Below are 22,211 nucleotides of genomic sequence, written 5' to 3' on the forward strand. Positions count from 1 at the left end.
CTCAAATCCGTCCTCCATTCAGCAGCTCGATTCATTTCAGGGTCCAAACAAAGTGATCACATCACTCCTATCCTATCTTCTCTCCGATGGCTTCCCATCGAGGTTAGAGCTATTTACAAAACGGCGTGCATCACCCACAAAGCTTTGCACTCTTCCTCCCCTCGCTATCTGGCGAATAAACTGAAATTGCCTGGAGGCTCAAGACCTTCTCGGAATGCCGAAAAGTTCCTGCTTGAGCACCCCTCCTTCAAAAGGTAAACATTGATGGCTCAATCGTTCTCAGGTAATGCGGTGAGAATCTGGAACTCGCTTCCTCCTTTGCTCCGTGCCATCACCTCCATTTAGATCTTCAAATCGGACCTCAAATCTCTTATATTCCAAAGACACTTTCAGAACTAATTCCTTCCTTCTCAGACCCCGCCAGGAAGTTCTTTAGTCATTGTAACTTTGATATATTTATTTATATTTTTGTCTGTACATTCTTTGCTTGCTGTGTTTGATATTGTGTTCCTTTTTTTTCCTGCGGTGTTTTGATTCTGTGGCCTGCTATTTTTGTACGTTCCTCGTGTAACGTAACTGGTTCTATTGTACAGTGCTCTGACACCTTCGGGTAAAGTCCATGCTTTATAAAAAGGCCTTAAATAAATAAATAAGTGCTCGCTTCTGCTGATGCTTAAAGAAATTGAAGGTCTGGGGACCCCCGACTAGTTAATGTGCCTGTGCTGTCTGCCTCTACAGATGACTTGGCTATCTCATTTGTTCGAAATCATGCGTCTTCCCTCTAAACCATTATCCCTGCAGGTTACCTGCGTTATTGTCTATGCTCTAGCTGTCACTCAATGCATCTCCCCGCGCCCTCATTCAAAATGCGCCACGCGCGCTCAAGTCAGAGAGATAACCCCGTGAACCCTGCCCGGGGACGGCTGCACGTGACTGTCGGCTGACGGATCCAGGCACCGACCAACCACAGCGCCAGCAGAGACATCAGTCACGCCCTCTGTAGGACTCTGTGCTGTGATTGGATAAAGGTTTGAGTGCTCGTTGTTTTCCCCTGGATGCGGGTGCCTGGAGGGGTGATCTGTCTGTCACCTCCAGCGGAGGGTGCACCGGTCCAGCCTAGCCTGGGTGCAGGAGGTCTGAGGAGCTTGCGCCCGGGATCTAAAACTGCGGAAGTTGGTGCCTGAGCCGTGCAGAGTAAAGTACTGATAGGAGGCTGTGAAGTTCTGAGCAAGGCACCCGGAGATCTGAGTCCAGAACAGGTACTGATGTCAGAACCGAAGCAGTGGAAGTTTGAACCGAGACAGTGACGCCCTCCGCCTGGGCAGCGATTGTCTGCACCGGGCGCCGAGCTGTGGCTGAGTTTTGGAGTTCTCCAACTACAGTGTGATGACGATAATCTCCGAATTTGGGATTTAAGCTTGGCTGTCCATCTCCAGTTCAAGTTCAGTCCATCTCCAGTTATGGGTAGAAAGGCTCTAACACCCGGCGTATGCACCTACAGCTAGCGACACGTACCGCTAGATTAATACAAAAAAATCACTTAATTTAGGAACTCAGTGGGGGCAGAGGTAGATAGAAATAACAAACGCCCATGGACGTGGTCACTTAAGAAATAACTAGCAAACACGGGCTGGGCGCGCACTTAAATACGGACCAACAAAAACAATATGCACCTGTAAGCACAGGGACATCAAAGCATAGATATAGGGCAGAACAGGCACCTGGGCGTAGAGCAAGCGAGGGAACAACAAGCATCTGCCCACAGTAAGTACAGGAACAACAGGGGTCTGAGATGACCGCCAGCACAGAAGCAACAAGCACATATAGGGATTGCAAGCATACACAAACCAATCACCTGAGATGGTAGCCACACGAGAACCGACAAATAGACACAGACAGAGCAAGCACTGGACAGCTATCGGACCTAGAAAGCACTGAAACTGCTAACGGGCATAGAAAGCACAGAACGACAAACTCCTGCAGGCACGACAACCACAAATCAAGCTGGCGTGGACATAACAAGCACCCACAGGCACAGCAAACGGGAAAAGAGCCTGAGGAGACACCTACTGAAAGAGGACACACCGGCGGCCACGGAAACAACTAGTCCCGAGTCCACAGCAAGCACACAACGAACTAAAGACACCTGCAGATAAAGCATGAGCACACAAGGACCCGAATCCACCAGAGCAAGCAGTGTATAAGGGTGTAGCAGGTACAAAAGAACAGGAGACGCAACACGCACACCTGAAGGGTTAGCCCCTGATGCACAGCAAGCAGGGGAGGCGCCCCCCGCAGGCTCTCACGCCCCCCTCGGCAGTAGCAGGGTTTAGTAGCAGGGGTTCTCTCATCAGACATTCAGGCGGACAGCAGGCACCGGCACACGCCGAGCTCGCCCCAGAGAGCAGCCGTGAGCGCCGCGAGGCTGCGCCCACCCGACCCGCCGGAGCATGGCGAAGAGAAGCTCCCTCACCATCCGGATCGTGGAGGGGAAGAACCTGCCCGCCAAGGACATGTGAGTACGAGGCCGAGGGTCTTGACATGTACCTGCGATGGGGATGTGAGTGCAAGGTGGCAAGAGTATAGCCCGCGGGCATGTGGGTGAAGCCAGGCGTGCGTGTGAGTACAAGGGGCGTGTCAGTGCAGCTAGACGGGCATATGAATACAGCCAGAAGGGCGTGTGGGTATAAGGGACTTGTGAGTACAGCCAGAGGGGCGTGTGAGTACAACCAAAGGGACGTGTGAGTACACGGAGAGTAGTAGGTGCGTGTGAGTATATGGGACGTGTGAGTACACCCAGGGGTGCATGTGAGTTCAAAGGGTATAGGGGCGTGTGAGTATAAGGGGCATGTGTGTACAGCTGGAGGGGCGTGTGAGTACACCCAGGGGTGCATGTCAGTACATGGGGGTAGGGACATGTGAGTTCAGCTGGAGGGGCGTGTGAGTACCCCAGGGGTGCATGTGAGTACAAGGGCTGAAATGACTACAGCAGGAGGGGCGTGTGAGTAAAATGGGCATGCCATGCCAGTACAGCTAGGAAGCTTGTGAGTACTTCCAGAGCTGCATGTGAGTACAGCCATGTGAGTGTACACGCAGGGTGCCTGTGAGTACAAGGAGGCATATGAGTACAGCCAGAGGGGCGTGTGAGTACAAATGGGCATGATGTCAGTACAGCTAGAGGGGCGTGTGAGTACACTCGGGGGTTCGGTTAGTACAGCCATAAGTTTAGGAGCACATCTGATTGGAGGCTGGATTCTGATGTACACTCCGGGCGGGGTTACGCTGCACCACAAAGGGGTCACTGCGCTGCCTTTGATGCAGCGCTGATCTTGAGCCGGGGCAGCCCATGGAGTGCCCCTATTTTTCTTATTTAAGGGAAACTTGCGTCACTGCTGTCCGTGCTGTTGTCCCCCCCCCCTCACCCCCACGCGTGAGGAGACTTGCAAAGCAGCTCTGCTGTACATGTGTGTGGAGAACACATACACCCTTGTGTATGACTTGCATTGTGATTCCATTCACATAGCGCTACGTGCCCCTGACGAGGAGCTGTATGGGGCCGTCGTTTTGCTGCTGTTCTCGGCTGTACAACCTCACTGTGGTGCGCGTGCGGGCACGTGCCTGCACAGCAATGCTGCAGCTTGTGCTGCTGTGCATTTCTTGTGTTTTTGTGTAAATGAAGCTTGTCCTCCTGCTCCACCCGCCGCACCTGTTTGCTGTGCGATGTAAGCAGGTGTGTCCTTCCGCCATCCTTCGATGTTCAGTGTCATGGGCGCTGGGCAGCGGCCTGGCAGTGGAGCCATCGAATGCCAACAATGAAATGGCACCCCTTTGTCCAGGTTGGGTAGCAAATGACAGTATCAAGCGCTATGCAATGGGTTCCTCACTACCGCTGGTCAGGTGCAACTGCACCTGCTGCACTTGTTATGCACGCCTCGCTGGCACTGCTCGCGCTGTCTGTGGTACAGACCACCCTCCCCCCAGGGCCAGCGTAGGCTCTCCTAGGGGTTTAGTCGGACCCGTACTTAAAAAAACGTCACCAGGGTGCGCACGTGCCAAGGGCCTGGCTATCAGAAGTGCAGCATGTGCCGTGTCACCATGTCCCAGGGGTGCTAGAGGCCGTATGGACTCCCATTAAGGCTAACTCTCATTACTAAATTGTGACCAGTGGATCCATTTCCCTTGATTCCATGACTGCCCGTGTCACTCTTTCTACGCCATGGCATGTGCACGGAATCAAATATACTGTTACCAATCCCTGCTACTCTTGTTCCCATTAATCTCCCAGAAGTGACCACAATGCCACATGTTTTGGGGAATCTTGTAGCCGTTTCGCGTGTGCTTGTACTTGTTTCTGTGTGAGGACGTATGCATTTCTGATGTAATTTGCAGCACAAGATGCGTATGCGACGCCTCTTGCAGGACCAGTTATGTCTCTGGGAAGACTCGTGCAGCCTTGATGCTTGGTGCTGTACCACATCTTTGTGTTTGTATGAGGATGCATGTAGTCCTGATGCTTTGTGCAGTACCACATCTGTGTATTTGTATGCGGCTGCATGCAGTCCTGATGCTTTGTGCTGTACCATATTATGTGTTTGTATGCGGCTGCAGGCACCCTGATACTTTGTGCAGTACCACATCGGTGTGTTTGTATGCGGATGCATGCAGTCCTTATGATTTTTGCAGTGTCACAAATGTGTGTTTGTATGCGGATGTATGCAGTACTGATACTTTGTGCAGCACCACATTGTGTGTTTGTATGTGGAAGCATTCATTGCGGATGCTTTGTGCAGTGCCACATCTGTATGTTTGTATACGGATGCATGCCGTCCCGATGCTTTGTGTAGTGTCACATCTGTGTGTGTGTATGTGGGAGCATGCTCTGATGCTTTGTGCAGTACCACATCTGTGTGATTGTATGTGGGCGCATGCAGCCCTGATGCTTTGTGCAGTGCCACATCTCTGTGTATGTATGTGGATGCATGCATTCCTGATTTTTTGTGCAGTACCACATCTGTGTGTTTGTATGCTAATGCATGCAGTCCTGATGCTTGGTGCAGTGCCACATCGGTGTGTTTGTATGCAGATGCATGCAGACCTGATGCTTTGTGTAGTATCACATCTGTGTGTTTGTATGTGGAAGCATGCATTGTGGATGCTTTGTGCAGTACCACATCTGTGTGTTTGTATGCTGATGCATGCAGTCCTGATGCTTTGTGCAGTGCCACGTCTGTGTGTTTCTATGCCGATGCATGCAGTCCTGATGCTTTGTGCAGTGCCACATCTATGTGTTTGTCAGTGGAACCATGCATTGCTGATGCTTTGTGAAGTACAATATCTGTGTGTTTGTATGCTGATGCATGCAGTCCTGATGCTTTGTGCAGTGCCACGTCTGTGTGTTTGTATGCGGATGCATGCAGTCCTGATGCTTTGTGCAGTACCACATCTGTATGTTTGTATGTGGATGCATGCATTGCTGATGTTTGGTGGAATACCACATTGTGTGCTTGTATGCGGATGCATGCATTGCTGATGCTTTGTGCAGTACCACATCTGTGTGTTTGTATGTGGATGCATGCATTGCTGATGCTTGGTGGAATACCACATTGTGTGCTTGTATGCGGATGCATGCATTGCTGATGCTTTGTACAGTACCACATCTGTGTGTTTGTATGTGGATGCATGCATTGCTGATGCTTGGTGGAATACCACATTGTGTGCTTGTATGCGGATGCATGCATTGCTGATGCTTTGTACAGTACCACATCTGTATGTTTGTATGTGGATGCATGCAGTCCTGATGCTTTGTGCAGTACCACATCTGTGTCTTTGTATGTGGAAGCATGCATTTCTGATGCTTTGTGCTGTACCACATCTGTGTCTTTGTATGTGGAAGCATGAAATACTGATGCTTTGTGCTGTACCACCTCTGTGTGTTTGTATGCGGATGCATGCAGTCTTTACGCTTTGTGCAGAATCACCTCTATGTGTTGGTATTTATTTATTTATTTATTTTTGCGATTTGTAAAGCGCGACTTATACCCGTAGGTGTCTTGGCGCTGTGGTATGTATATGCATGCAGACCTGATGCTTTGTGCAGTGTTACATCAGTGTACTTCTAGGTGGAGGCATGCAGTTCTGATGCCACCCACAGTTCCAAATTTGTGTGTTTCCCTGTTACATCATGTTTTACCAGAATTATGTGTGTTTTGTGGATCCGTGCTGCCACGATACTCTGTGCAGTTGCAGGTTGTGTCTATGCGACATGCCACATACAGTGCCAGATGTGTGGTTTTCTGCGTCCTCATGCCCCGTGCAGTGCAACATGTGGGTGTATCTGTGTCCTGATGCCCAATACAGTGCCGTGTGTGTGTGTTTCTGTGTCTGATGCCCTGTGCCTTGCCATATGTTGGTGTTTCTGTGTCCTGGTGCCCAATGCAGCGCCGTGTGTGTTTCTGTGGCCGATGACCCGTGCAGTACCCAGTGGCTGTGTGCATTCCTCCCGCGCTCTGCACCTGTGCGGTTCTGCGCTGTCTCTGAGGGAAGCGTCCACTGCTGCTGCCCGCGCTGTACCGGATCCGAATGTGAGAGACGCATACACAGCCACCGCCCGTCCTGTTCCCAATATGTTTACACATGGATAACTTTGGCAGTCGGCGCTCTTCGTCTGGAATGTTTCAGAAGCACTAACTGTGCACCTCAAGAAACACAAATGATGATAAACAATGCGCTGCCATCTGCCCTACCAACCGAGCTCTTCTGACCTAAACGTGGAGAACACAGACTGCCGTGGACGCTGGCAGCTGATTACTGCAGCTCCTGCCAACTTGAACTATGTAAGACCGAGGCTGGTGCCGGGAGATGAGGCAGCGAGGCCGTCTGGCCGAGCTCTATGGGCGCCATGTTGCTTTGGGCTGTATGAGGCACTGTACAGCGCTTGAACCACAACAGTAGCATCTAGGGTGACCAACTGGCATTGGTGCAAATTCAGGACAGTGAGTATAAAAGTTCAGGACAAAGGGTCAAAATTCAGGACACAAATTCAGGACAGGAGGTCAAAATTCAGGACAAAACTTTTGGACAATGGGTGAGTTTTACAGACACATCAGAGGAGGTTGTGTAATAGTATATAAGTAATCCCAGCCATATCCAAACATATTCAACCATTTGCAAACCTATCCATCATGTATCCTTCATCTATCATTTCACTCACCCATCCCTTCATCCATCCTTTCACTCATCCATCCCTTCATTCATCCTTTCACTCATCCATCCATTATCCATCCATCCACCCTTTCACCCTATTCATCTGTACACTCATCCATCCACTCTTCTACCCATCCAGCCATCCTTTCACTTACTCATCCATCCACCCAGTCACTCATCCTTCCACCCATCCACCCTTTCAGTCATCCATGCATCCTCCTGTTCTCTCTCCATCAACCCTTTCACTTAGCCATCCTTCCTTCCATCTATCTACGCATCCACTCATGAATCCATCCATTGACCCTATCACTCATCCATCCTTTCTCTCATCCATCCTTTCTCTCATCCATCTATCCTTTCACTCCTTCACTCATCTATTCATCCTTTTACCATCTACCCTCCCTTTCACTCACTCATCCATCCTTACATCCACCCTTTCACTCATCCGTCCATCCATTCACCCTTGCACTTATCAATTCATCAATCCATCCATCATTTCACTCATCCATCCACCCACTCAATCACTCATCATCCACCTTTTCACTCATCCATCCTTTCACTCATCCATCCACCCTTTTACCCACCCAGCTGCCCTTCCACCCATATGCCCAGCTATTTACCTTTTTTCTCATCCATCCTTCCACTCAATCATCAAGCCATCCATCCTCTCTCCTTATCCATCTATTCAATTGTTCATTCATTCATTCACCCTTTCATTAATTCATCCAGCTATCCACCCATCCCTTCACTTACTCACTCGCCCACCTTTTCATATTAATTTTGAGCTGAGCCTTTTTGAGAAGAGGCCCTTCAAAAATGTCACCCTCGCTGCAGGAGCTATTCCAGGATTGGGACAGAAGCCACCCAGGGCGGAGACAGGATCCACCACATGGCGGGACAGGAGCCACCACATGGGGGGATAGTGCCATCACTGGGGGGGGCAGGAGCCATCACCGGAGGGGGAACAGAATCCACGAGCGTGGGCACGGATGGGCATTCAGTATTCTAGTATCATTTTGGTCTCTTCCAGGGTGAGGTAGGGCTCCTCACACCCTCCTGGACAAGACAAAGAGAAGACAGGCTCTCTTTCCAAAATGTTAGTTTTGCCATCCCCCACTGTGATGTACAGTACAGGAGATACTCCAAGAGAACTGATTTAACTGATTGTCCCCCATACTTTGTTAATCAGTGTGGGTGCGATTGTGCCATTTCTTAATTTTATTACATTATAGACTGCATGTTTGAAGAACCGAGGTTTGCTCACAATTTAGTGACAGTAATTAGGCTCTGTGAAGAGAACCACATGCTGCCTCAGTGTAATCAGGGCAGGTTCTAGGATGTTTGGGGCCCTGGGCAGAAAGGGAATATGTGAGGCCCCTCTAAATTGCAGAGACATGATGCATTCAGGGTTGTTTGCATGTGAATAGATGCCCCTGCTCCTGAAGCTGCAGCCCCCTCCCTCTGACTCACCTTCAAGCACCTCTTAACGGCTCATCAAGGGCTGAAGGTGTGAGGGTTGCCATCCCGCTGTGTCTCTCCAATGCTGCTGGGTATCTGAGCTTTGGTACTGCATCCGAGTCTGTTACACCTGACCTCAACAGCATCAGTGTCAAGAAGGGTGGTGGGTGGAAGCTGTGACAGCTTTAGGATGGTGCGACCGGTGCCCGGTTAAAGTTAGGGACAAATGTCGTCCGTTAAAGAATGCTTCACAGACAACGGACAGACGGTCGAAATTACGGACTGTCTGTGAAATTTACGGACGGTTGGTCACCCTAGTAGCATCATATAGTCCACCATTGATGGTGTGAGTTCTAAAGTAGGAAAGCATTGAAAGAAGGGGTTGCTCAAGCATCCTGTTAGTGCAGTAGATGCTGCCCCCACCAGAGGTTGTGTGAAACTCAAGTTTAACATTTGTTTTGGAAAGAGAGAGGACCCTTTTTAGGAGTAGGTCGAGATTCAAACGCACAAAAAGTGATGGGAAGAATGCTTCCAATGTGTATACCCAGGGCTTTAAGTGGAATGAAACAACTAGGGGGTCTCTCAAAGGGGCATGACCGATGTAATTAAGGTTGTGGCTTACATATAAGCAGGCTAAAAATCAGTGATACGCACGGTGTGCCACCCGACTGGTATTTTGCTGCTTCTGTCATTGCCTACAGATATATAATACTAATGCAACAAGTAACATTACACCTACAACAAGTAAGGGCCATTGGCTTTGCCAATGGTTGTTGTTTGTGTAAGATAAATCAGCAAAAACTATGGCCTTGTTGTATAGAATATTGAATATGCTTCAGTTCTGAAATGATGAGACTGTGGAAGTACTATAGCGAGTTTCTTTGAATTTACCTCAAAAGCAGTAACGGGTGGTACTGCTGCAGAGGTAAAAAAAAAATTCACCCTGAAGGTAAAAATGGAGAGCCCGATAGACACCCGGTTGGGCACCTGCTTTATAGAACTGCCGGTGCTATGCACCAGCAAGACCCGGCCCACTCCAAGCCCTCTGAATAACCACTGGCAATCGTGCCGGGATGCATTCCAAACCATTGTTCTTTTGCTCACTGTGCTGCCTCAGTTTGGACCCAGCCAAATGCAAATCAATCTTGACCTTCCTCCAATAGGAAAAGTCCATCATGAACTGCCTGGCCAAGTCCTCCCTGAACTAGAACCCAGGATTGGTTTCGCCTTGAGATGGGCTCGCCTGTCGAGTGTAGCTTGGTCGAGCTTCTGTAATGTAGCTAGTCTGGTAGGCCCCATACCCTAAGTTTGGCCAATCTCCAATTCAGGGTGTGTGCTTCACACAGAAGGTAGTCAACTCACCCTACCTATCTCATGTTGTACTGCACCAAGCATAACCCAGTGGGCACACAGCAAGAGGCCGCCCCAGGCACCTTGCGAGCAGGTTTGATATGTGGCCAGAACCTTTGTTTACTCCCCGCCAGACCCCAAATGTATCAACAACCATAAAAGTGCCATTTTAGTCTGGTCTGAGCTTCTATATGGGCCCGGAAGGTGCAGTGGCTGCCCAAGACCACTGGGCCAACTTAAGTCCTTACTTTGTAAGTGGCTATTATGGGGAGGACCGTTTAAAGTGAAGCCTGCTAATGCTTTTCTGAAGGAGTATCTATTGGTGAGAAGAGTTGGCCTAACGGCTAGGGCGGTCGACCTCGAATCTGGAGATCCGGGTTTGAGTCTCGGCAATGACGCTGAATATCCTTTGCTTCAGGACAAATCACTTAATCTCCCTGAGCTTAACAAAAATGAATGTGTCCTCATGTAACGCTACTGGTGCTATGTAAAATGCTCTGATACCCAATACCGGGTCAAGTTCGGCCTATATAAAACTCCCTAAAAAAAATAAAAAATTGATGGAATGAAGATAGATCCAAGTAAGAGAAGATAATGTTCTCTATTCAAGAAGTATATGCTGTAAAAGTGTAACAACATGATGAAACACTGCGCGCTGGCCCCTCGCCTTCCAGCTTCTAACTGGCGTGCTTGTGGTCTTGGAACCTCCAATGTCACACACATCGAGAGTTCGATTACCACAAGGAGCACGAGCCTCCAGGAGCGCGATACACAACACACTTTGCTCTTCCCAACAACAACCGTTTCTAAAAAATAGACCAAAATATAATGATAACATACATTCGACCAATGAAAAACAGTACAACAACCCCCCCCACACACAACTCCCACAAACTGTACAAAATGATAACTTTTACATTTAGCAAATGGAAAGTGTGTGAGCAGGAAACTCACGTACAACGTAAAAGAAACAGCAGACTATGGTTTAAAGAGCCAACGCTTACACTAAGTAAAGTTACTAAAAAAGCAAGTCCACTCGTCTCCAATCTAACCGTGGACTGAAGATAGAAACAAATAAGAGAAGATAATGCTCTTTATTCAAGAAGTATATGGTGTAGAAGCGGCAACAGCAAGATGAAACATGGCACATTAGCCCCTTGGCTCCCCAGCTTCTAACAGACGAGCTTGTGGTCTTGGAACCTCCGGTATCACACACATCGAGAGTACGATTACCAGAAGGAGCGTGAGACACAACAGAGTATTGATAAGAACCATCATAGAAGTGATCTTCTTTTAATCATGCGACCTGGCTGGGCTTTGCGGCATGGGATTGGATAGTTCTATGAGTCCATGCTAGCCTAGTCGGCAGCATAAAGTGTAGATAGGTTTACTTCAACCACGCTTGATATCTATCTCAATCAATGGTTGAAGGTTGGATACAGGGGAAACCCTCAAATTTGAAGAGTTGCTAGAATTTAACACACGTTCTGTGCTATAATCATGTATGGAATGCTAATACAGTTAAGACATTTATGAATAACCTGAGATGCAATCTGATTTCGGATCGCTATTAGCACGCCCTCATTAAGTTTTCCTTTTCCATTTATCTTTCTATTTTTCTCTAGGTTGGATCTATATGTAAGAGTGGTCACCAACGATTCAGTGGCATTCACTCATAGGAACAATTACCCTCTGGTGATGTAGATGTACTACTTGGGGGCACGGGTACTTGACCTCTTTTTCTATGCTCCACGTCCCTCTCTTTGTGTATTAAATTGGTTAGTTCTAGTCATCACTATAAGGCAGGTGGAAAAATAATTCAACCCTGTTGGACCCGGCCCTTTTGGCAGGTTCACCCCGAGACTTTTTGTTTTTTCCTAGCCTGTTTCTGGAACCTGGTGGTGGTGATTTTAGGCCTCTGCGCACTTTTTCACTGTATGTGTGGTGAGTGACCTGCCCTCCCATAGGAATGAATGGGGAATATGTATGCCCATGGTAGTTCCTGATGTGTGGGGAGTGCAGGGTCAAGTTTGGTATGTGCGAACTTGTGAGATTGAATGCTGCGTAATAGTATATGCGGCATGATTGTGTCTAGTGGAGAAGTGCCACTTTTAGAAGTTGGCATATTTGTGTAATTTGTGCCTGGTGTGTGATTGGCTGGTGAGCCTGGCCCAGAGTGCCTGGGCCTGCTTGTGGATTGACTGTCTGGTTTGAGGGTGACAAGGGCTGCAGAGCCCCCAGGAGGTTGTCTGAGTCAGCCCGTGGATCAAAGGCTGCATCTGCTGCCAAGGAAGTGGGAGGAGATGGCACCTAGGAGTGAATAGGGCTGTGCATGCCTGACCACAATGCTGGCTCCACCTCCCCGCTGGGTGACTGTCACCTCTGTCCCTGATACTGAAAGGAAGTAGGAAGCCAGTAAAGCCCCAGTGCTCCAGCAACACCCAGAACTGGTTTAGACCGGGCTCAGGGCCCACTTACACAAAGACTTCAAAGAACTTCAAAGACTTTTAGGGGTATAAGAGAAGGACCCCTGACAACAGAAGATCAGATTCTACAATCAAGACGAACCTCTGCGGGAAGAAGGACTGCTGGAGAACTGAAGGAAGATTGCCTTGCTGTGTGCTCTAAGGGCTGACCTGTTCTGCTGACCAACTGAAGCTGAGGAGAAGAGGGACTTTGCTGTGTGCTGTGCCCTTGCTTACTTGAACTCTAAGAGACTTTGCTGTGTGCTGTGTCTCCTAAACTGAATCTCCAAGGGCCTGAGAAGAGCTGGCCTCCTGTTTGGTAACTCAGGAACAGAAAGGTTACCGAAGACTACAAAGCCCTGCTGTGTGCTGCAGAGATCGTGAGCTGTTTGCCTAGACTATCGATCATCTGCCCGTGTGAAGCGCTGGCTGCCCTCTGTCTGGCTTGAGAGCGCCGTGCTATGTATTGCCTGCCCATCCGCTGCTGTGCCGGGATATGGACGTGCTCATCGGCACGTGGGAAGTGGTGGTAGTGCGCCCGAAAGCATTTCCAGGACGAAGGAATCCTTGTGGGGGATTCGCGATATTCAGATCGCCCTACTGTCCTTGGGCGCATTAATTTCATCTGCCCGCAATACACCGCCGCGGCCCGTGGCCCTGAAACTGACCCGAGTGTTCCCGGAGCTACAGAGACAACCACGGAGAGGCCGCGACCTGATTGGCCGAGCCACGAGGAGAGCCGCGCTCTGATTGGCCCTTTGCCGGAGGCCTGCCCCGAGAGCCGCGCTCCGATTGGTCGAGTCGCCCTGCGTCATAGGGGCTTGTTCCAGGAGCCGCGCTGTGAGTGGCTGACTCCTGGAAGCTACGTGATGTCATCCGGAGGCTCGTCTGTAGAGCCGCGACAGGATTGGTTGGCGGGACCGGGACCTTCAGGAAGCCACCGCGAGCCGTAAGAGAGGGACCGAAGCCGGGGAAGACTGACCCGACCTCGCCGAGGGATCCCGTGTGTGTGATCCCTGCCCCTGGCCTGCGTCCCTGCGCTGGAGCGCTGAGCCAGCTCCCCGAGGACCTGAGAGCGGGCAGAGGGCTGCTGGGACCGGCCGGGGCAGAAAGAAAGTCTGCATTGCTGGCGCGAAGGCGCGCAGATCAACGGAGAGGCGCGCTGAGAGTGCATGGGGCTGAAGCAAGTCTGTTCTGAACGGCGCGGTGCGCCCGAAGCCCCTGGTGAGGCGCGCCCGCATTGTGTGGGCGTAATAGAAGTGAAGGTGGGATTTCAGAAGCAAATCACACGCGGGCATTATTTGAACATTGCATATTAAGGGCATTTTAGGAGCCTTAGCATTATTACTGATGCGAGAGACTTGAGACTATTTTTATCAAGAAACTTCCTGATAATATAGGTGCAGATGAACCAGGGAGGTTCATGGGGGCATATTGGTTCAAGAGCCTGTGGGGCTCCTGCTGTTTGGCGCAGTACTGTTCAAGGGCTAGTGAGAGCCCATGCCCTAGTTTGCTTGTTATCCCAGCTGCCCAGCAATTAGTGGGCAGCTGCACCGTTTAGGCCCTGACATTGAGACACAGGGCGTCCTAGCCCCAACAAGGCCAGTTGGCCTAGGGACTGCCACAGGTAGTGGCTTATGTAAGGTTTTGCGCAATTGTGTGGTTTTTCCTTGCACCTCTGAATGTTTTAGGCATCATGTGTTTTTGCGCTATTGAGTTGTGTTCTGGCACCTCTGAATGTTTTTGATGCATGATGTGTCTTGTGATTACACCGCTGAATGTGTTTTTATGCATCATGTGTTTTCTTTCCTTGCACCTCTGAATGTTTTAGGCATCATGTGTTTTCCTTCCCTACACCGCTGAATGTGTTTTAGATGCATCATGTGTAATGTGTTCTTGCTGATATCCCTAATTGTATTGTGATACTTAGGTGGTTGTTCTTTTTAGTACAGGTGGTCCTAGTGAGGTCCTGGTCCCCTGCGTGACATTCTCCTAGGGTGGTTAGGGTTGCGTAGGTGGTACTTACCTGTTCCCAGTAGTTACTGGATGTGATTTACAACTGTTATTTTGTGCTATACTTATTCTAATTTCTGACAGTATTTCTATTTCTAAAAGTGTTGATTCTGACAGTGGCCCATGTGACCCTGTCCTGTAAATAATCCCTTATGAATATTGCCCGTGCCAGTTGGCACAATGTACATGTGTGATTTCTATCTGATGTGATTTTGACAATACAGAAGTTATTTTCATATAACCTTGTGTGGAGTTCCTTTTGTGGTGTGCCTAGGATGTTGTTGCTGTTGTGTGCTGGTGCAAATGCTTTACATATTGCCTCCGAGTTTAGCCTTACTGCTCGTGCCAAGCTACCAAGGGAGTGAGCAGGGGTTATCTTGGCGTGTGACTCCATTGCCCTGACTAGAATGGTGGTTTCTGCCTGGCTTTGGCGTCAGCCTTAGCCTACCAGAAATAGCCAGTTCTAACAAACCCCTTCATTGTTAGGGGAAAAAGGTTGAGTTCCACATAGTGCCAGTAATGAGGTCTTCACCACTGTGTGTTCTGTCCTACCTCATTTACCTCTTTCTCCCAATCCAGTTCCAGAGAGAGACAGGAGTGGTAGGGCTCGCCGCCCAATGCCAGTCTCACCTTCCAGACCAGTGAGAAGTTTGGTGGCTTCTTTCCTGTCTCTGGATCAGGGGTCTCTAACCTTTTTCTGTAGTGAGAGCTACTTCTATTCAGTGAAAATCATTGGGAGCTACTGAAGACCTAGCCACTCACTCAGTTTTACAAGACACCCCTACATCTATTATCACTGAATTTAATCCTAATGTTCATAGAGCCAAATACTATGGTTTGAACAAATTACTTTGACTAGGGGCACTGTGACAGGTTTACCATGTGTATCAGTGAGAGCGTAGTCTTTGGGGATGAATGTATGTGTGTGCGTATGAATGGGATCTATGTGTATGAGTGAATGAGAGTGTCATGTGTACTTGTGCCACAGGACACCCCTTTCACCATATGTAGTACTGGTAATTGTATTACACAAACACTCAATCTTTTTTTTAATGGGAGAAATTTAAAGTTCAGAAAAATGTTCTGCAAAAAAATGTTCATAATACGGAAAAAATGTCTGAACTTTGTATTTCTCCCACTTCAAAACAAATGGCTGTATTTTTCAGTTATAAACATGACTGTGTCTATCAGCCACTGGGAGGAATATGCCTGCGCTGTGTACATGCAACCCTTTGAAATGGGAGAAACTGAAGAGTTGACAATGTTTATATGGATTCTATAAAACGCATTAAAATGTTCTCCCATTTCAAAGTGTTATATTTACAAACAGCAGGCATTTTGCACCCAGTGGCCTGTAGACACGGTGTCATTTATAACAGAAAAATACAGCCATATGCTTAAATAGGAGGAATTTAAAGTGAAGAAATATGCTTCGGAAAATATTAAGACGTAATTGACTTGATTGAACGTGGAGAAAACCATGGACTGAATGTTTCACAGAAATATATTTATCCACTATAAATTTCTCATTTTACAAAATGACTATCTTTCAGTTATGAATATGGCAAAGTGTTTACTGGCCACTTGGAGCAAGAGGCCTGCTATTTGTAAATGCAATACTTTGAAATGGGATAAAATTAAAACAAAGAGTTAACTTAATCACTGAGTTAATTCTTCATTTTAATCTTCTTGAATTTAAAAGCATTCAGAAACATCATTTTGTTCTCAGGCTCCAATATGGAGTTAACAAGGACTTTTATTCAAGATTTAAATACCTCAGTGCTTCAGTTCTTCACCTCTATGCCCTGGGTAATGAATCTGACCCCAGCACCACTCCTTATCAGGCCCTACTATCTGTAGCCTGGACAAAATAATGTAATATAAACACAGTCTTCCCTTACCTTTAAAAGGAAAATGTGGCCCTCTACTTATTAAAAAAATTAACTCAAGGTTGTGAGCTACTCTGAAGGTGTCTGTGAGCTACTGGTATCTCACGATCCACTGGTTGTAGAGACTTGCTCTGGATTATTAGTTGATTGTGGGTAAGGCATGGACCCTACCCTTCTAATCACAATACTGGAAACAGTAATTTGCGGGGAAGCTGCAATATCAGTACGTGACTTGCAACAATACGTAATGAATATATTCCTACATGATCAATTGGTCAGGTGTCTCTCTTGATAAAGTAAGACTCTTTTTTTTTTAGTACGGTTTACAAGCATAAACATAAAATATAGTTGCTTTAATCAGTATTCAGTTTTTAACGCATGGCTACAGCAGGCTCCTATGGCATCTTCTCCTTGGCATCCCAATAAAACCCATTGTGGGTCAGGATTTTATATCTGTATTAGCTTACGCACCAACTCTGAAAAGATTGAATTTACAGGTGTTGCGCTGATATCAGTGGCAAATGTTTTGCATGCATTTGCTATGGGGCATTTTGCCTGTTTCCAAAATAACACTGACTTGCACGAAAACAGTGAGATTAGAGCTGGTGAGGTGACAGCCCTGTTTGCTAATCTTTATTTCTCATGCCAATTGGCATATATCTTTACCGGTTCCTCCTAATCGAGAATAGAGTACATTACACGAACATTGAGATAGAATGCATAACTGTGGACGCATGTAACTGAGTTGGACAGGGCAACCTGCACAAATACCCTTTTGACCTTATGCCGCTATTCCTGGGCAGTAAGGGTGGAGACACAACATAAATAAGGCTGGGTTCCAGGTCCTGAGAAAGAAGGGGGTCTGACATGAGGCCTACTGCACACGGCTGATATATGTTGACCATAGGGTTGGATGGTCATAGATCACCCTCTCCATCACCATTTCCATTACTTTAATGTTACAATAGAGACCCTTAATAAAACAGTTGTGGGTTATCTATAGCCAATTCTAACCTGAGCATATTTGGATCACAACACATTCTCAAAAGATATCCATGTAAGATTTCTTATAACTTTGAAGCTCATTGCTCCACTAGACATGAGGTCTGTGCCATTGAGGGGGGCCTCGAGCACACACACGCACACTCACTCACACCAGTGCAGTCATACACACAAACACAGATTCACAACGTCACTCACAAACACACATACACTCATACATACAGACATGCGTGCACCAAACATAAACAACACATACACCTTACCTTCATTGCAGCTCTCTGAGAGCAAAGCCTTGGAGGTCCCAGGAGGATTGGGACTGCTGCCTTCCCTCATTGGCTGACTTTGGCTCAGACAATGAGGGAAGTCCGCAGTCCCAATCTCATAATAGAGTATGATGGGTCAGTGAGACTGGCGACCCCACTCTGTAAAGAGGTGTCACTGATTAACACTCGGCTCTGGGCACATCAGGGCTTAAAAACTGAAGCACCCAGGTTCGAGGCAATTAGTGATGCTCCCCCTCATCTCAAAACACTTTTGACAGGCTGAGTAGGTCACACCCACGGGGCTGTGAAGTCCTCAACCTGGCAAAGTTCAGCTCAGGCAGCCAGGAGCATTCACATTTAGCGCTTGTCTCACTCCTGCCTGCCTCACCGGCACTTATCTTGCCTGGGAGAAAGTGGGGGGCGTGGCCTCTTAGCCCAAAAGGACGGCTTATCACACTTTCATGAAAAGTTATCTTTTCATACTTGCATGTGCATCTTTAAATCAGAAACTGATTTAACATGATTATATTTACAACGCCTAAAAATCTCATCTAAATCACAAATCTAATACCTCTTGACCACCTCCAGTACAGCTTTCTCACTAATGCTCCTCCACTAATAGTCCTTCACGTGCACGCATCTGGTATAGGAATACCTGACCTAGGTATTCCTAACCTTCTTCCACACCTTAATCTTGCCATTTTCTTCACTGTTGAAACCTGTCAAACTACCTCTGCTCATACCTGCCAAAAAAATCTCACCATAGCCACACAAAACCAGCTGAGGCATGGCCATCACACTTACATTTACAATCCTGCTCACAACATTCACCACTTAAAACCCTTCCTCGTTCGTTGACTTCCACCTTATTATCCCTCCCCTCCCTCTTTTTCAGCCTCTCACTTTCTCCTTACATTTTGGCCATGGAGTATATGGCAAAGACTGCATCTCCGTCTTCAGTAAATTCTCTACATCATCCAGCACTGACAGCTGTTACATTAGAAACGTCAACTTTCCCAGATATTATAGCTTCAATGCAATATACTTCCCCTTCATGAATATCATTAGTTCTGTCCACCTTACTTCTCTCATCACTTTAACTCCACACATCAGAGGCAACACACTAGACCTCAACTCAAATACTTCCCCCCTGCTTGCTAGTAACCTCTATCTCCAGAATGACCTGAACATGATTTAATACACCACAGTCTCCTCACACAGGGAACCATATGAAAGACAACTCACCCTGACCAAATTGACCTTCCGCTCCCTCAAGAACCCTCGTTTCCATTATGAGTGCCTCCATAATTGATCCTGACAAGCAATGTTCTACCCTTAATACGCTCTTTAGACCATAATATAAATCAAATTTTCCTTTGTATCATCGCAGTAAAACACAAGCCTTCTGCTGCTTGGAACACGCAAGAGCTGAACTGCAAGTAAAGACAACTGTGAATGCTCTAAACAAAATCACCCTATAACCTTGCAACACTGACATCTGCATTTAAGAAACACTGATAGGGTCACACATGGAGATTACAATCTAAAAACCATCCCCCAGCTACAAATGAAAGTAAAGTACTCTTCACATCTGCTAAACATTGCTTTAACCCGTCCCACACCCAACAGAATATCTACTGTTTTCAACTTATAATTTCATTAGGAAATCAACATAAACCCACCAGCGCCTACACTGCATATATCGCCACTCCTATATTACCATGGCATTCCTTCTAAACCCCAGCCTTGGAATCCCAAACCAACATATTAAAAACACCCTTGAAGTGAACATCTGTGTTGATAACATCATTCCTGGATCATCAAACCCTCGCATATGTAGCTCCACACTTCTTCATACCTCATTTTTCACAGGCAGGGTCTTATCTTTCCTAATCTGAAATTTATCATCATGAAACGCAACCTAAAACCTAATGCCCCCCTAAAGCATTTCAGGGAAAATTCCTTGAAATATCTGCACCATTACACAAACAGCTAATCAAGCCCTTGTCTTTTCTCATGTAGCTGGCCCAACGCTCTGCCAACCAGGCTTCCTGGCTACACGGTGGCACCTTTGCTAAATATGCTGCAGCCTGCCTAACCACCTGCAAAGCTTCTTGTGGAAATGAGAGAATGCGCATATAAGCGCAATGAAGGAAACTCATTATTGGTAGGACACGCCTCGGGTGGGTCCTACTGGTAGCCCAAGAACAGCTTTGTAGGACACCATGCAGGAGGTATGGTTGTATGATGGCTACATGTAGTGAAAGGTCCCCTGCATTAGAACCAAAGACGGTCAAAAGTGATAGGTGGCCACATGGATGCCACAGGATCCGACCATAAGACCAATTTTCTTGGATGCCACAGGATCTGACCAGGAGACCAATTTTCTTCCAGTCTGGAAATTTCTGACTGGACGCTACACCGCATGCTGTACAGATACAGGTACTGCAACATGTGATCGGATTTAAAAATCGATGTGGAAGATGATCTTTGTATACCAGCCTATTTGAAATATGTGAGGATTCAACATACTCCTTTATGCCATGAAGAATCTCCAGTAATTCGAACGAAACGCATTGGCTGTTGAGTTTGTAATATGTAAAAGAAATTAAGATAGAAAGAAGTATCAATAAATGTACTGTTATGAATGTGGAACACTGAAAAGAGTGCGCTCTCACCAAGCGTAAATTTGCATTCGGCTTTGCTACATCAGTTCTGCAATCTGTTTTCATGCAATAGGAAGAAAAAAGTCTTGTAGACAATGGTAATACTTTTCAGTTTCCATATTTTTTACACTTCTGTTTTCTCGGTTTGTTGTTTAGGGTAACATTCTCTTTCAAAGTGCAATGTTGGATAAATTAACACAAGAAAAGTAGTTGTGATTTCTAGCCTGTCCATGTTACGGGCTGTTTCGTTTGTTTGTATAAGCTTTATTCGAGACAATTCTCATAAAAGCACATAAAATCAAAAACAGTTACACAAATACATAGTCACAGAGTTAAAAATTCATTAAACACAGTGCAGCTCATACTACATTACACATAAATCGAAGTATACCAATTACATAAAAGTTTATTAAAAAGGGAATCCCTGGTTACCTGCTACCCCCCAAAGACCGTCGTCTTATCGCCCAAGCCCAACCCATGTATTTGGCTACCCCCATGACTATCGATTCCTGGTTTGTTGTACATAAAATTCTTAAGGCCACTGTACTATCTCGTGTCCCCAGGTTTTTACATACCGACGAGAGCCATTTTCTCCTCGGATTTGCATAGGCTTGACATGCGAAGAGAAAATGGCCTATGCTCTCCTCGGCATTTTCACAAGCAGGACATAGGTTGTTAGTGGGTCTGTGCCAGCCAGATGTCAGTTTCTTAAGGGGGATAGATCCTGACCTTAACTGAAAGACAAGTTTCCTGTCCATGGGTACCGTGATATTGGCCCAGTAATTTTCTAGGACAGGAAAAATTTTAGTCTCCAGGAAACGACCAGACATAGAATCTGCCCTGGTGTCGTTCAGCATCTTGCCGCCCACCCAATCCCAATATTGCTCTTTGAGGGCTTCTTTACTAGGGAAGATTTCTCCCACGGGGTTGTTCCAGAGATTCGAAAACCCTAGATTTACCAGCATGGTCTTCAGATGTTTTAACCATTTTATCTTATGAAAGATATCTTCCCTAATTATCCACAGAAAGCCCTCTGCGTACTGTCTTATTTCTGGAGTCGTCCAGAGGCGTCTCCAGTAAAGAACTGGTCGCAATCGTGCTCTGTCGACAATCGTACGTCTACCTAGCTCCAAGAACAATGGGATTAGGGGGGTGCTCTGTGGGAGTCCAGTAATCCCTCGCATGAACTTGTTCTCGGAAGTCTGAAGAGCCACCAGACTATTCCAAGCCCATAGTTCCGCGCCATATAAAGTGGCACCCAAAACCTTCGCATCGTACACTGTCATTGCGGGTTTTATAGGTTTTGTTTTTGATTTACGGTGTTCCCCCCTTAGGGCACCTGAAAGCTGCTGGTGCTTTAGGACTACTTTATTCACATGATGCGTCCAGCCAGTCCCCCCCGCGATCTGCACTCCCAAGTACGTGAATTCATTAACTATATCAAGCCTGCTGTTATTTAGGGTTATCTTAGGATAGCTCCTGCGTCCTGCAGAAAAGGCCATTAGTTTGGTTTTTCCTACATTTACCTCTAGCCCGTGCTCCAAGCAAAAAGCATCAAAAATGCTTAATGCACGTTGCAGCCCCATGGGGGCCATCAGGATCGGAACCCTGGTGTCCGCTAACGACGGGGCATCTACACTAGCCCTCAACATTCTCTCGACTATCCCGTTAATGAATAGCGAGAAAAGTAGAGGGGCCATGGAACAGCCTTGCCTAACACCCCTTTCCACAGGGAAGTCCAATGTTATCTCCCTACTTCCTCCCCACTGGACTCTAGCAAAGTTGGATTCATGCAGTCGCATGATTAATGTTAGCAGATCTGCAGGGATCCCCAGTTTTTGGAGAACCGACCATAGCTTGTACCGGGGGACTAGATCGAACGCCGCCCGCAGGTCGACGAAC

General features: G+C 47.2%; 1 protein-coding gene across 2 annotated transcripts in view; it reads left to right on the forward strand.

Moving 5' to 3' along the window:
- The first annotated feature begins 1,014 nt into the window (after positions 1-1,014).
- Positions 1,015-22,211, forward strand: part of LOC144822310 (ras GTPase-activating protein 4-like) — a 528,733-nt gene continuing 507,536 nt past the window's right edge. The window contains exon 1 of one of the 2 annotated variants that reach the window (XM_078679660.1): positions 1,015-2,515. In XM_078679660.1, coding sequence (XP_078535786.1) covers positions 2,451-2,515 — 65 coding nt within the window. In that variant the 5' untranslated portion in view covers positions 1,015-2,450. The remainder of the gene's footprint in view (positions 2,516-22,211) is intronic. The other variant, XM_078679661.1, reaches the window with a different exon arrangement.

The sequence above is a fragment of the Lissotriton helveticus genome, chromosome 3_1 (genome assembly GCF_964261635.1).
Source record: "Lissotriton helveticus chromosome 3_1, aLisHel1.1, whole genome shotgun sequence".
Classification (NCBI taxonomy): domain Eukaryota; kingdom Metazoa; phylum Chordata; class Amphibia; order Caudata; family Salamandridae; genus Lissotriton; species Lissotriton helveticus.